The 14,995-nt window shown below is 39.5% G+C and overlaps 1 protein-coding gene across 6 annotated transcripts in view; it reads left to right on the forward strand.

Annotated features, from left to right (window-relative positions):
- Positions 1–14,995, forward strand: part of REPS2 (RALBP1 associated Eps domain containing 2) — a 214,503-nt gene that overhangs the window by 76,645 nt on the left and 122,863 nt on the right. For 4 of the 6 annotated variants that reach the window (XM_054471913.1, XM_054471916.2, XM_054471915.2 and 1 more), the window contains exons 3-4: positions 8,072–8,220; positions 11,073–11,199. In XM_054471913.1, coding sequence (XP_054327888.1) covers positions 8,072–8,220; positions 11,073–11,199 — 276 coding nt within the window. The remainder of the gene's footprint in view (positions 1–8,071; positions 8,221–11,072; positions 11,200–14,995) is intronic. The other 2 variants (XM_054471914.1, XM_054471917.2) reach the window with 1 other exon arrangement.

Genomic DNA, 14,995 nt, shown 5'->3' on the forward strand with positions numbered 1-14,995 from the left:
AGTGAAGAGCCCTTCTTCCAGAGAAATGCAGTGTATGGGATGGATATAGAGGATTTAATTGGAAGAGGCATAGTGGGGAAATTGAAGCCCAAAGAGGTAAAATAAAGGGGGTGCTGCTTGCTAGCAGCAGAGCCCAGTGGATTGTGGACCTCCTAACTCACTCCTGGGGTTCTACCCGTGGTATGGCCAGGAAATTTAACTTATCCACCGTCCTCCTCTGCCAAACATTTACAGGATCACCCTTCCCATTGTAACCTCCACCCTGCCATCTAGCTATTACCTACCCATTTCCTAACTGACAAGAGGTATTTCAGATCAATGGGCAGATAGGAGGATAATAGGAGACTAGATGGCTTTGATTACTCAGGCCTGGGTTGATAAGACTGGCCTGATTTTTTTTTTTTGTTTTGTTTTTTGTTTTCCCCCAAAGTAACTTCAGGAAAATGTGTAGGGATGGTTTCACTTTGGAATTATAGAACATTATTGTCATAATTCTTTGTTAATGTATAAGTAGCTGGTATAAGTGAATAGGTAACAAAAAGTAGTGGGAGAGAAGGGAGCCAGGAGTCAGGAGTCAAGAATTTTTGTTACGGTCATAGCTCTGCCACTGTATTGCTGCATGACTAAGGCAAGTCTTGCTCTCTCTTTCCTGGGCTTATTTCTTCACCTGCAAAATGCAGACATTTGAGCAGGTTTTCTCTAGATTATTTTCTGAAATGCCACAGTTTCATGCTAAATGTTCAAATCTGTACTAGAAAGAATTTTAATGTTCAGGATGGCAGTATAGCCTTGTGGCTGGAAATGTAGGTCCTAGCAATAGGCTACCTCATTATGAATCTTTCCTTCATTACCTTTTATTTGTGTGGCCTCCGGCAAGTTTCTTAATTTCTCTGTTTCAAATGACTCACTGGAGGAAAAGATATACCAATAACACCTGCCTTATAGACTTGTTGTAAGCACAAAATCAGGGAATCCCTTATCAAACATTGTAGAAAAGCATCTACAACTATGTTATTTAATATGGTAGCCACTTGCCATGTGTGGCTATTGAGCACTCGAAGTGTGGCAGTGTGGCTAGTGTGACTGAGAAACTGAATTTTTAATTAAATGATTTAAATAAAAGTCTTCAAACACTGTAAAATATTTTCTGTTAAATGCAACCTTATTGATTTAGTAGGACCACTTTTCACTTCAACCATTGAATTCTGTAAGACGAGGGTCAACAACCTTTTTCTTTTTTTTTTCTTTTTTTATTTTATTTTATTATTATTTTACTTTAAGTTTTAGGGTACATGTGCACAACGTGCAGGTTTGTTACATATGTATACATGTGCCATGTGGTGTGCTGCACCCATTAACTCGTCATTTAACATTAGGTATATCTCCTAATGCTATCCCTCCCCCCTCCCCCCACCCCACAACAGTCCCCGGTGTGGGATGTTCCCCTTCCTGTGTCTATGTGTTCTCATTGTTCAATTCCCACCTATGAGTGAGAACATGTGGTGTTTGGTTTTTTGTCCTTGCGATAGTTTGCTGAGAATGATGGTTTCCAGTTTCATCCATGTCCCTACAAAGGACATGAACTCATCATTTTTTATGGCTGCATAGTATTCTATGGTATATATGTGCCACATTTTCTTAATGCAGACTATCATTGTTGGACATTTGGGTTGGTTCCAAGTCTTTGCTATTGTGAATAGTACCGCAAGAAACATACGTGTGCATGTGTCTTTATAGCAGCATGATTTACAATCATTTGGGTATATACCCAGTAATGGGATGGCTGGGTCAAATGGTGTTTCTAGTTCTAGATCCCTGAGGAATCGCCACACCAGCTTCCACAATGGTTGAACTAGTTTACAGTCCCACCAACAGTGTAAAAGTGTTCCTATTTCTCTACATCCTCTCCAGCACCTGTTGTTTCCTGACTTTTTAATGATCGCCACTCTAACTGGTGTGAGATGGTATCTCATTGTGGTTTTGATTTGCATTTCTCTGATGGCCAGTGATGATGAGCATTTTTTCATGTGTTTTTTGACTGCGTAAATGTCGTCTTTTGAGAAGTGTCTGTTCATATCCTTCGCCCACTTTAAAGGGTCAGATAGACTTTGTGGGCAGTATGATTTTGGTCACAACTACTCAACTCTGTTGTTGTATGAAAGTAGCCATGGACAACATGTAAACAGAGGATCATGGCTGTGTGCTAATAAAATTTTATTTATGAACACTGAAATTTGAATTTTTAATTTTTTTTATTTTTTATTTTTGAGACAGAGTCTCACTCTTGTCACCCAGGCTGGAGTGCTGCAGAGCACGATCTCAGCTCCCTGCCACCTCCGCCTTCTGTGTTCAAGCTATTCTCCTGCTTCAGCCTCCTGAGTAGCTGGGACTACAGGCCTGTGCCACCACGCCTGGCTAATTTTTGTATTTTAGTAGAGATGGGGTTTCACCATGTTGGTCAGGCTAGTCTCAAACTCCTGACCTCAAATGATCCACCCGTCTTGGTCTCCCAAAGTGCTGGGATTACAGGTGTGAGCTACTGTGCCTGGCCTGACATTTGAATTTCATATAATTTTCACATCATGAAATATTTTTCTTTTCTTTCTTTTTTTTTTTTTTTTTTTTTTTTGCAAATATTCAAACATTGTACTTGCGGGATGTATAGAAATAGGCAGCAGACTGGATTTGGTTCTTAGGTATACACCCAAGATAAATAAATTCATGTCCATCAAAAAACATTTATAAGAATTTCACAGCAGCTTTATTTACAATGGGCCCACACTGGAAACAACCCAAATGTTTATCACAGGATAATGGATTAAAATTTTCAATATATTCTTTTAGGGTCTTGCTCTGTCGCCTAGACTGGAGTGTAATGGTGCCGTTTCGGTTCACTGTAACCTCCACCTTCCAAGCTCAAGCCATCCTCCCACCTCAGCCTCCTGAGTAGCTGGGACTATAGGTGTGCACCACCACGCCTGGCTAATTTTTGTATTTTTTGTAGAGATGGGGTTTTGCCATGTTGCCCACACTGGTCTCGAACTTCTGGGCTCAAGAAATCTACCTACCTCGGCCTCCCAAAGTGCTGGGATTACAGGTGTGAGCTACTGCTCCTGGCTCAATATATTCTTAAAAGTGGATTGCTCCATAGCAATGAAAAAGAATGAACTATGTGTACAATACATTGGGTGATTATCATAGACAAAAAGATCGTAAAAGAAGCTTGTCACAAGAACAAATACTGTATGATTCAATTTATGAAGTTCCATAATGGCAAAGATAATCTGCAAGTATAGAAATTAGTACAGAGGTTTCTGGGTGGAACAAAGGGAGGGGATTACTGGAAAGGAACATGAAGGAAAATTCTGTATCTTAATTTGGGAATTTGGGTGTTGGTTACAGGGATATATATATATATCTATATATATATATATATATATGTATTTGTCAAAATTCTTCAAGTGGAACACTTACAGTTCCCTATAAATCATCCCACCATACAGAATACTCTTTACATAATTTAAAAAGAAATCAATTAGTTGCTTACATTTAACATTGTAATAATAATAAAATACAGTAAAATACAGATTTCTGGCCACAATGGCTCACATTCCCGTGTAGCAACTATCAACTAGAGCTGTGCTGTTTCAGTATGGTAGCCAGTAGCTGCATGTGGCTGTTGAGCACATAAAATGTGACAAGCACAAATTGAGGTATGCAAGGAGGGTAAAATATACATGGGAGTTTGAAGGCTTAATATGAAAAAAATGTAAAATATTTCATTAATAGTTTTTAATGTTGATTACATATTGAAATGATAATGTTGGGTTAAAATAGATTATTAAAATTTTGCCATTAAAAATGTTTTGAAATTGAAAATTTTTAATTGTGATAAAATACAAATAACATTTCCCATCTTAACCATTTTAAATGTATAATGCAGTAATGTGTAAATATAGTCACATTGTTGGGTAACTAGTTTCTAGAACCTTTTCACCTCACCTTACAAAATGGAAACTCTGTATTCATTAAACACCTTCCCATTTTCTTTTACCTACCCAGCTCCTGGCAACTGCCTTTTTTTTTTTTTTTTTTTTTTTTTTTTTTGAGTGCAGTGATGTGATCATGGCTTACTGCTACCTCTGCCTCCCAGGCTCAAGAGATTCTTGTGCCTCAGCCTCCTGAGTAGCTGGGATTACAGGCGCATGCACCACTACACCCAGCTAATTTTTGTATTTTTAGTAGAGATGGGGTTTTGTCATGTTGGCCAGGCTGGTCTTGAACTCCTGACCTCAAGTGATCTGCCCACCTCAGCCTCCTAAAGTGCTGGGATTACAAGTGTGAGCCACTGCACCTGGCCTGCCCATCTACTTTCTGTTTCTATGAGTTTGGCTACTCTTGATGCCTCATATAAGTGAAACCACACAGTACCTGTCTTTTCGTGACCAGCTTGTTTCACTTCTTTTTTTTTTTTTTTTTTTTTTTTTAATGTGGCTCACATTCTTTTTTGGCAGATAACATTGAAAGACTGTGAACAGCTGCTGCCATTTTGATGGAACACAGGTTCTCTGCCCAGCACCCTCCACTCCATATTGTCTAGCTAATGAGGCTCAATGTCACTTGCCATTTATTATTGCATTTATGCTGTTTACATTTTTTCTAATGGATTGAGGAAATTGAGGTATTTTTTTTTCTTTTTTGAGTGACAGGGTTTCACTCTGTCACCCAGGCTGGAGTGCAGTGGCATGATGCAGCCTTGAACTCTCAGACTCAAGCAATCTTCCTGCCTCAGCCTTCTGAGTAGCTGGGACTACAGGCATATGCCACCATGCCCAGCTGATTTTTTAATTTTTATTTTTTAACAGAAGGGGTCTTACTGTGTTGTCCAGGCTGGTCTCAAACTGCTGGGCTCAAGCGATCCTCCCACCTCGGCCTCCCAAAGTGCTGGGATTACAGGCATGAGCCACCACTCCCAGCCTAAAGTATTCCTAATATATCTGTATCTCTATCAAATATGGAAAAACAAAGGATTTTTCTCTTTTGTAGAGAGTCAAGTGTTTAGAAAGGAGCAGGCATAATTTTCTTTGTGGAAGGGAAAAATAGTCATTTATGTTTAATATACAAAGCATTTCTATGTTCAAAGAATGTAACCTAAGATGAAACAACAATGAAACAAATTGTCATCTTGGATGGCCACTCTCATTGTCTCTTCAGCCCCTCTAAACATTTAGTTTGAACTCTTAGTTTGCTGTGTGTAATTCATTTCAGTTTGGGAGACAAGATTCTAACCAATGACTACAAATAGACCTTCTTCTTGACAGACTTCATTGTATAGCAGATACTTTATTGATTAATTTTTTCAAAGTTTCACTATCAAATTTTGTGTATGTGTGACTAGGAAAAACATTCAGCTGAGTATGGTGACTCATGCCTGTAATCCCAGCACTTTAGGAGGCCAAGACGGGAGGATCGCTTGAGCTCAGGAATTTGAGACCTGTCTGGGCAATATAGCAAGACCCCATCTCTATGAAAAATAAAAAAAGAAATTAGCCGGCATGGTGGCAAGCACCTGTAGTCCCAGCTACTTGGGAGGCTGAGGCAGGAAGATCAGTTGAGTCTGGGAGTTCCAGGCTGCAATGAGCTATGTTACTGCCACTGCACTTCAGTCTGAGAGACAGACCTTGTCTCAAAAAACCAAAAACCAAAAAAAAACATTCAGACTGAAAATTTACAAACTACTTTTACCTTTCACTTTTTAAAAGCTTGCATCAGTTTAAGGGAAATGGCACCTTCATGAAAGTTTTCCATGATAAGAATATTATTGTGTATGGTTATAATTCTGTTAAGTGAGAGTTGCTTGGAACCATCTGACCAAAGAAAGTGTGAGAGAACTTCAGCTGTATTTTGTCTTTTGCTGTTTGGTGGCTGTCTGGGGGAGAGAGGTGGTTTTCTAGGCGCACATGGTTCTAAAGAAATGCCATAGACAGGGTGGAAGAATGTGTGAAGTGACAATGTCCTAGACAATATCTGGGAGCCCTACATAAGTCCTAATATAATAATTTATATTCATAATTCAGTTAGTATATTCCATTGTTCCTTGGAGGTATCTGTTGAATGCCAGTAAGAGACTGGTCAGGGAGCTTATAAATACTGAGCATTTATTTCTTTTCTCCCTCAAGAAGTACTTGGAAGTAGAGTCCATCCTCTTATGGGTAGATCAGGGTGCAAATTATTTTATGTGATCTTGTTTCATCTTTTTAGATCCTTTTTCCTGACTGAGCTGGAGCACATACCTGAGACCAAAACCATAGGATTAGCTTATATTTGATTTACTAAGAATCTAGAGTTTCTTTTCTCTTGCTTTTTTGCTTTTGAAGCCCATTCCTGCTTTGAGTGCTGGAGAGCTGCCCGAGATTGGGAAACATTAAGATTGGTTACTCTATTTATGTCTCTTGGGCCCTTGGCTGATTGATCACACAGGGATTTTGTCATATTGCCTGCTTCTTTTTTTTTTTTTTTTTTTTTTCTGGTACAGAATTTTGCTCTTGTTGCCCAGGCTGGAGTGCAATGGCATGATCTTGGCTCACTGCAACCTCTGCCTCCTGGGTTTAAGCAATTCTCCTGCCTCAGCCTCCTGAGTAGCTGGGATTACAGGCACCTGCCACCACACCTGGCTAATTTTTGGTATTTTTAGTAGAGACGGGGTTTTACCATGTTGGCCAGGTTAGTTTCGAACTCCTGACCTCAGGAGATCCACCCGCCTCCGCCTCCCAAAGTGCTGGAATTATAGGCGTAAGTGAGCCACTGACCTCAGGAGATCCACCCGCCTCCACCTCCCAAAGTGCTGGAATTATAGGCGTAAGTGAGCCACTGCGCCCGGCCGCCTGCTTCTTTGAATCAAATGTGAACATAGCAACTGAAAGTAAACATCATGTGGATGTTAGAAAACCAGGGGCCTTCTTTGCCTGGGGAGCTCTAGGATACTTGCTTGCTGTTGCTAAGATGTTTTCTGGCCTTAGCACAGCATCAGTCATTGAAAATGCAGCTGTGTTTTTGGAATAGAGAGCTGATGGAAGTGCAAAGGCACACTGATGAGTATTATCCTGAACAATGGATACAGATGCAAATCATTATGCATAATCCATAATGTCCCCATTTTTGTAGGGTTTTGTGCTATGTGATTGTGTGTGATTTGATGTGCTGAGGAACTAGAAGTGTGCCAAAGTATCATTTCCGCTTTCAGAATAGTTTTGTTAGAATTTTGAAAGATAAGTAAATATACCAGACCATTGCTTTTCAACTCTTTGTAGCATTTTGAGTGGCTAATGGTTTTGACAGAAGAATGTGACTGAATGATAGATTGATTGCTCTGACTTGATATTGTTTTCCTTATTCCATTATGAAAAGACAACCAGAGATTGGATGTGAAAATTCCTTAAAGAATTACATAGGGTGAGAAACTGTTCTACCCACTAAGTTTGCCATAGGAACAAGGGACCTTTCTGTAGAGCACTGGTAAAGTACCAGCTTGCCTGCATTCAAACTGTGGCTCTGCCACAGATGAGTTGTGTGATCTTGGGGACATTACTTAGCTCCTTTATGACTGTTTCTACTTTTGCAATGAGGAGGTGGTAATGATAGTTTTATCATACAGGGTTATTGTGAGGATTAAATGAGTTAAAATTTGCAAATCTTTAATACTGTGCCTGGCATATTTAAGCATTATATGAATTTTACCTGCCACCATTTGTCACTTATTATTGTATTATACAATGTCATATCCTTGTTCTTGGTTGTTGAAGGATGAAATGGGAGATCAGTCCCAAATCTGAATTTATTCTGCGATTTGGCAACATTGAAAAATGTTAAGCCAGAATACTTTGGTTAAACCATAGCATTTTAAAAATCAGGACGTTATTATAGGAGTACTCATTGTATCTAAATCTAAATTTATATTTAGTGCTCTGGAATTTTTCCTCAAAAATGATTCATCTTTTGGCCATCGAGTTCGCCTTTTTTGCAGTTTTTAAATAAAGTCTGACTAGAGCTTCTCTGATTTCTGGTCCTGAAGAATTGCCTCTGCCTCGCTTTATGATGTCAAAGAATGATGGTGAGATACGATTTGGGAACCCAGCTGAGCTGCATGGAACTAAGGTTCAGATTCCATATTTAACTACAGAAAAAAATTCCTTCAAAAGAATGGACGATGAGGATAAACAGGTAAACAGTTTGATCAGACGTGTTCATTTGATTCTGACCATGAAACCGCATGTAGCAGGGCCTCGTATCTACTGTTCAGCTTCCAGCAAATCTCACCATCTGGAACCCAATTACAGACTTGGAAGTGAGCCAGTAAAGTTTTCTCTTAGCAAGAAAGAGAGACTGACACATATGAATCACCACCAACCACTTAAGGGCCCTTTAGAGCCTACTTTAAAGTAGAATTGTGTCTAAAATAAGGCTAACGATTTAATACATTTATTGATTTCACTAGGTCAGTGGTTTTCTAAATGGATTCTTGGAAATGTAACTTCCAGGAGTTTTTAATAGGTTCTCTTCTCCAAAAAGAAGTCTGTAGAAAAGGTTTCTCCTATTATAATAAATGTGTTTGGAGAATGCTGCTTCATATTCCTTTGTTGAGGGAAGGACTAAATCCTCAGTCTTGGAAATTCGTAGTGCACATTAGCACGGTAAAAGCCCTGAGAAGTTCTGCAGTGAAGAGACCTGGAAATCTGTGTTTACTAAACTTGTTTCACCAGGAAGTTCTTTCTTGGGGAACATATTTGGAATACTATCTTGGGAAATGCTGCCATTACCTATTTAGCAGGTTTGGAACCAGAATAGGGAGGATAGGCTTTTAAAATTAGACCACTAATTGCAATGGTCAGATGATGATTGGTGGAGACAACAGTATAAAATCTCAGAAGAGTGGGCCTATCCAGAAGAAGTAAATAGTCTACACATTAGTGTACCCTGCAGGCATCAAGGTATAGCTCATACTTCCAGCAAAGATACTGAATCATGCAGAGAAGTCAAATTATGTTCAACATAGTGTCTTCTATAAGGTAAAGAAATTTATTGTAGGAACACTTGAGGCTGGGCACGATGGCTCACGCCTGTAATCCCAGCACTTTGGGAGGCCAAGGCGGGTGGATCACAAGAGGTCAGGAGTTCAAGAGCAGCCTGGCCAACATGGCGAAACCCTGTCTCTACTAAAAATACAAAAATTAGCCGGGCGTGGTGGCATGTGCCTGTAGTCCCAGCTACTTGGAAGGCTGAGGCAGGAGAATGGCTTGAATCCGGGAGGCGGAGATTGCAGTGAGCCGAGATCACATCACTGCACTCCAGCCTGGGCCACAGAGCAAGACTGTGTCTCAAAAAAAAAAAAAAAAAAAAAAAAAAAAAAAAAAAAAAAGGAACACTCGAATGAAAATGTTTTTAAAATGCAATGAATATTAAATGATTATGTTGGAAAACTAACTTCTGTGACTTACCCTGTGATGTTGTGTAGATGAGGTGTTGCTACAGAAGTTTTATATGGATAGTTAGGGGAGGTGTAGCACATCCTGTTAAACAATTCCGTGTACTGTCACTTTCATAATTCTGACACATTTTAAATCAGTTCTTCAGGGATATATTTAAAAAGGAGGAGGTATAGGAATTTTCAGTCAATATTCTTTGGCATATTTTCCCACCAGCATTTGGAGAGGAATGAGGGTCCACTGTCCCATGGTGGTTGATGCCCTGGGAAATTTCCAGGCCCAGTCCCTGATTGTGTGAATGAGAATACATCCTTTCACTTCAGGCTGAGTTTATGCATGCCCCACCCAATCTATGGGTGTGAGCTCATGCTTTAGAGCAAACATATTTTGCTTTTTCTTGAAGAAGAGTATTTGATCAGTATTTCAGATTACATGTTTCTCTTTAGACTAAGGGAGCCTATATATATAGTCTGTGTGTTGATAAAAAGCGTTGTTTTGGCTGGGTGTAGTGGCTCACGCCTGTAATCCCAGCACTTTGGGAGGCCGAAGCAGGAGGATTGCTTGAGCCCAAGAATTCAAGACCAGCCTGGGCAACATAGCAAGACCTCATTTCCAAAAAAAAAAAAAAAAAAAAAAAAATTAGCTGTATGTGGTGACGCATGCCTGTAGTAGCTACTGGGGGTGCTGAGGTGGGAGGATTGCTTGAGCCCAGGAAGTCAAGGCTGCAGTGAGCTATGATCACACCACTGTGCCCCAGCCTGGGTGACAGAGTGAGACCCTGTCTCAAAAAAAAAAAAAAAAAAAAAAAAAAAAAAAAAAAAAAGCACTGTTTTCTTGGTACTTGAATACTCCAAAGTTACCAGTCTACTAGTAAATTTTTTTTTTTTTTTTTTTTTTTTTTTTTTTTTTAAAAAAAAGAGGAAACTCAGCAGCAGATAAGGTTGCTTACTTTGCCTAGGGTTCTACATCAGGTTCATATTTGAATTGAGATTCAAATTGTAGCTTGTTAAGATTTCATCTTAGTGTTTGGGAGTAAGCTGGTTGGAATGGTTTAGCTATAATGAATTGTTTTGCAGTCTCTCATTGTTAAAAAAAAAAAAAAAAGCTAACATTTTACTTTGACATAGTAAGCTCCAAGAATATTAAGTATTAAGCATTTAGAAATATATATTTTAATATTCACATTTGCTGGAAGACTTGATAAGTATAAATCCAGGAAATAAATTTATTAATGAATGAAAATGAAATCTATCCACAGAGAGATCACAATTGGGAGCAGGTATGAATGTTATTTCATGTGATCAGTGTCTTTCATTTTCCAAAGGAAAATATTATTGGAATAACCAAAAGTGTTTCAGGCTGGTTTTAGTAATTTAGGTAACTCAGCACTGATGAGATTTTATTCTCTGGGAGACTTTTTGAATCCTCAGACACTGCTGTTTAACCATGCTGCATTTTTGAGAAAACATTTCCCCCTATTTGTTAAACCAGCTGGGTCACCAGCAGTAGAGTTGTGTTATGCTTCCTGACTGCAGCTCAGAATGCCAGGCTTGAGTGATCGCCTCTGAACTCTGATCTGGTTCTTTGAAGCAGGAAACACAGTCTCCCACGATGTCACCCCTCGCCTCCCCTCCTTCTTCCCCGCCTCATTACCAGAGGGTGCCCTTGAACCATGGCTACAGCAAACTGCGGAGCAGCGCAGAACAGATGCATCCAGGTAAGAGCCGACCTGGGGGCCAGCTGTCCCAGGCAGTGTCTTAGAGACTCCTTAATTTACCAGGCAGTGATGCTTCAAGCTGCTTAATTTCCTGATTTAATTACCCCTGTCTTTGGAAACATGGCTCAATTTAATTTTATATTCTCAAGCAAGGTTTTTTTAAAAAATTGATTTAAACATATTTGAGTAATGTTTCGTCTCCTGTCCTAGAAACTAGTTCGTCTTTAGACTTTTAAACAGCTAGATGATTTAATCTTTCATATACAGATTTTATTGAATAGAACATACCATGTTAAGGGCTTGTATTTTTTTGGAATTGTTATTCCTTTCTGTAAGCACACCAAAGATATTTATATAGTAACTGCTTTAATGAAATTTCTTAAGAAATATAACTGCAAAAGCAAAAGAGTTGATCCAGCCTTTGAAGACTGAGCACATAAATGAAAATATATAGGTCCTGTGCTTTGGAATAAGGATAAAGGAAATGCTAGGGGTAGCATTTTGCTGAGGGGTATGTAGCATGCACAGTTGTGGGGTTGCCTTCTTGCTCACATTTATGCTCTGCTGGCCTCGTTAGGTGGTACAGTACGTTAGTTCTGAGGATGACTTGCAGAGTGGGCTGCTTAGGCTGCAGTGCCTAAAGCACTGGAAATTCACTGCAGCATCTTGTGCCGCCTGGGGTTCAGACTCCTAGTTTAAGATATGACCAATTAAAGGTATTCTAGAACTGGATATCTGTAAACCCCCCCCCCCCCAGTTTTGTTTTGTGGGCTGTGGCCCCAAATGACCCAGTTTCTGCAGGTTTTTACTGCATTAAAAATAGTGGTGACTTTTAGAGGGACACAGAAATAAAACTGCGCGCTAGGCTGAATAAAGAGAGGCTGTAATCTTGCAGAGAGAAGCAGGCGTGGCATAATGGCAATAGCTTTTGATTGGAAGTAGAAGGTGTGTGGGTTTCTGTGACTAGCTGTAGGACTTTGGGCAGGCCATTGAACATCTCTGAACCATGATTACCTCTTCTCTCTTAAAATGGAGTAACAGTATCCTAGAGGGGTATTAGAGGATTAAGTGAGAATGTGAGTATAAAATCTGTTTGGAAATTAAGTCCTATGCACGTGCAAGATGATGTTGCTAATGGATAGTAACAAAAAAATCACTGTCCTGTAACTTGAATATCTCAGTGGGGTTAGAAACTAAATGGAGTTGAGAATTCTTCATTTTCCTCTTATAGTTTCCCTGGTCTGATTTCCCTATTTTCAGGAGTGGGTGTTTTTTTTTTTTTTCTATTTCTAATCTTACTTGGGTTTGGAAGTTGGTTTTTAATTCACAGGTCAAACTGTTTTTGTTCTACTGAGTCAGCCTGTCAGCAAGTTCTGCCTTTGGTATTCCTTAGAAAACTTTTCTGTTCCTCCTCCTTAATGCCCCATTCCCTCCTCATTCCATACAAATTGGGCTTCCATTCCCTCAGTGGTAAGGAAGCAGCTTGCTTCTCTCCATCTTTCTTGACTCTCAGCAGCCTGTGCCAAAGCTGTCCATGCCTTCATTTCTTTTCATACTTTTTAAAAAGTGAGGTAAAATATACATATGATAAAATGTACACGTTTTATTTGTTCATTTTTGAGACAGGTTCTCACTTTGTCACTCAGGCTGGAGTGCACTGGCGTGATCATGGCTCACTGTAGCCTTGATCTCCTAGGTTTAGGTGATCCTCCCACCTCAGCCTCCTGAGTTGGTGGGATTACAGACATGTGCCACCACACCGGGCTAATTTTCTTTTTGTATTTTTTTGTAGAGATGGGATTTCACCATGTTGCCCAGGCTGGTCTCGAACCCCTGGACTCAAGCGATCTGCTCTCCTTGTCCTCCCAAAGTACTGAGATTACAGGTGTGAGCCATAATGCCTGGCCATGCACATGTTTTAAATCTTCAATTTGCATTTTAGCAAATGGATAGGCCCTTGTAGCTACCACTTTGATCAATAATTGAACATATCCATTATGCCAGAGATGACCCTCTCCAGTCACTCCCTGCCCCCTAATGCAATCACTGTTCTGATTTTCATCACCGTCGTTAGTTTTGCTTCTTCTAGAACTTCATATGAATGAAAACACACAGAATGACTGACTGTACTCATGTGTGTTTGCTATCTTTCCTTCAGCATAATGGTTGAAATTTATCTGTATTGTTGTATCAGTAGTTCATTCCTTTTTATTATTTAGTAGTGGGATATATTGTGTGAATGCATCACAGTTCGACGATCTATTCTCCTGGTGCTGGACATTTGAGTTCTTTCCAGTGTTTGGCTATTATGAATAAGAATACTATGAACATTCATGTATGAGTCCTTCTGTGACATATGCTGTCATTTCCCTGGCTCCTAGGAATAGAGTCACTCAGTTTTAGGGTAGTTGTATATGAAACTGCCAAAGAGTTCTGGTTTGACGCTGAACTTCAGAGTGATGAAATCTTTAGTTTTTTTTTTTTGTACACCTCCTCTTGGAGAAAGATGGTACTTCCAGTTCTTATTAAACCTCTTGTAAGGGATCAAAGAATTATTTGTTTTGCATTGTTTTGCATGTTTGGGGTTTCATTTGGGAAGAAAGAGAGTTGAGTAATAGCTACTTTTTAACCTTCTGAATTCAGATCCAATTGAGGAAGGAGCCAGAAGTCAGACAATTGATGGTCTGAATATCAGCTTTATTACTGATATAGCTGATCAGAGCACATGTCTTAGATTTGTGACCAGATGGGCTTTAGACACTCACCTTTCCAGTCACAGGCGGGCTTGGCCATCCCAGGTTTCCCACACAAGTAGGAAGAGAAAATCTGCCTCTCCAAAAATGGCCCCCCATGCAGCTGAGTCTTCATCCAAGCCCCACTGATGAGATAGGTCTGTCTCTTCCAAGGGAAGGCCCTTGTAGGTGAGGGATAGAAGCCAAGGGCCAGATGGTGGCCTGTTCCTCCATGTGTCTCCCCTGGAAGTAGAAGTAGAAGCTCTTATGGGAAGCAGAAGCACGTGGGATTCACTTCCTAAGGAAAGCTCATGACCGCTAGCACCCCAACCATGCCACAGTTCACTGTGTTTCAAACCTTTTGGCAGAGCACAATTGGTATTAGTGATTTAATTCAGTGCTCCATCAACACAGAATGATTTTAAAAATCCAACTTCTCAGAAGACAATGGTGGCCTACCAGCTGAGACTTACTTTTTAAAATTTGGATTATGTGCTCTCTATGTATGTATGTTTTGTAGTTTTTATATCTGTATTCATTCTTAGCAGGTTCTGAAAATCTACTCGATGGGTTGCCAGGCAATTGTTTTGCTATTTTAATGTGTGTTAATGTATTGTAACATTGTGTTCCAGTTACTAGGAAGAAATACAAAAAGCAGATGTGAGCCCAAGAGTGATTTATCATTCTTGATGTGCTATTGTTGTACCTTCTTTATTTTAAGAAGAGCAAACTATGTTAAACATGAGGTCATAACAGGCTGCTCTGCTCTCTACCTAATTTTATTTGTAAGTAAGCTACAGAAATAAAACATTTTACTCATTTATATATTTTTAAAAACTTGAACTATTAACCTATAGAGATGAGAAAGAATTTCAACTTGGGTGATAATTTCTGCTTTCTGTTGGAGCTGCATACTACCTGGTTGTTTAACTGTCTCCCTGCCATATTGGTAAGGTCATTATTAAGTCTTCCGGAAATAAAAGGAGTGAAAACATACATTCATTTTTGTGGCTTAAAAAGTTATTTTAAAGGCAGCAAAATTGTTTTTTAAAAGTTTGGCTATT

Source organism: Pongo pygmaeus, chromosome X, assembly GCF_028885625.2.
Source record: "Pongo pygmaeus isolate AG05252 chromosome X, NHGRI_mPonPyg2-v2.0_pri, whole genome shotgun sequence".
Taxonomy (NCBI): Eukaryota; Metazoa; Chordata; class Mammalia; order Primates; family Hominidae; genus Pongo; species Pongo pygmaeus.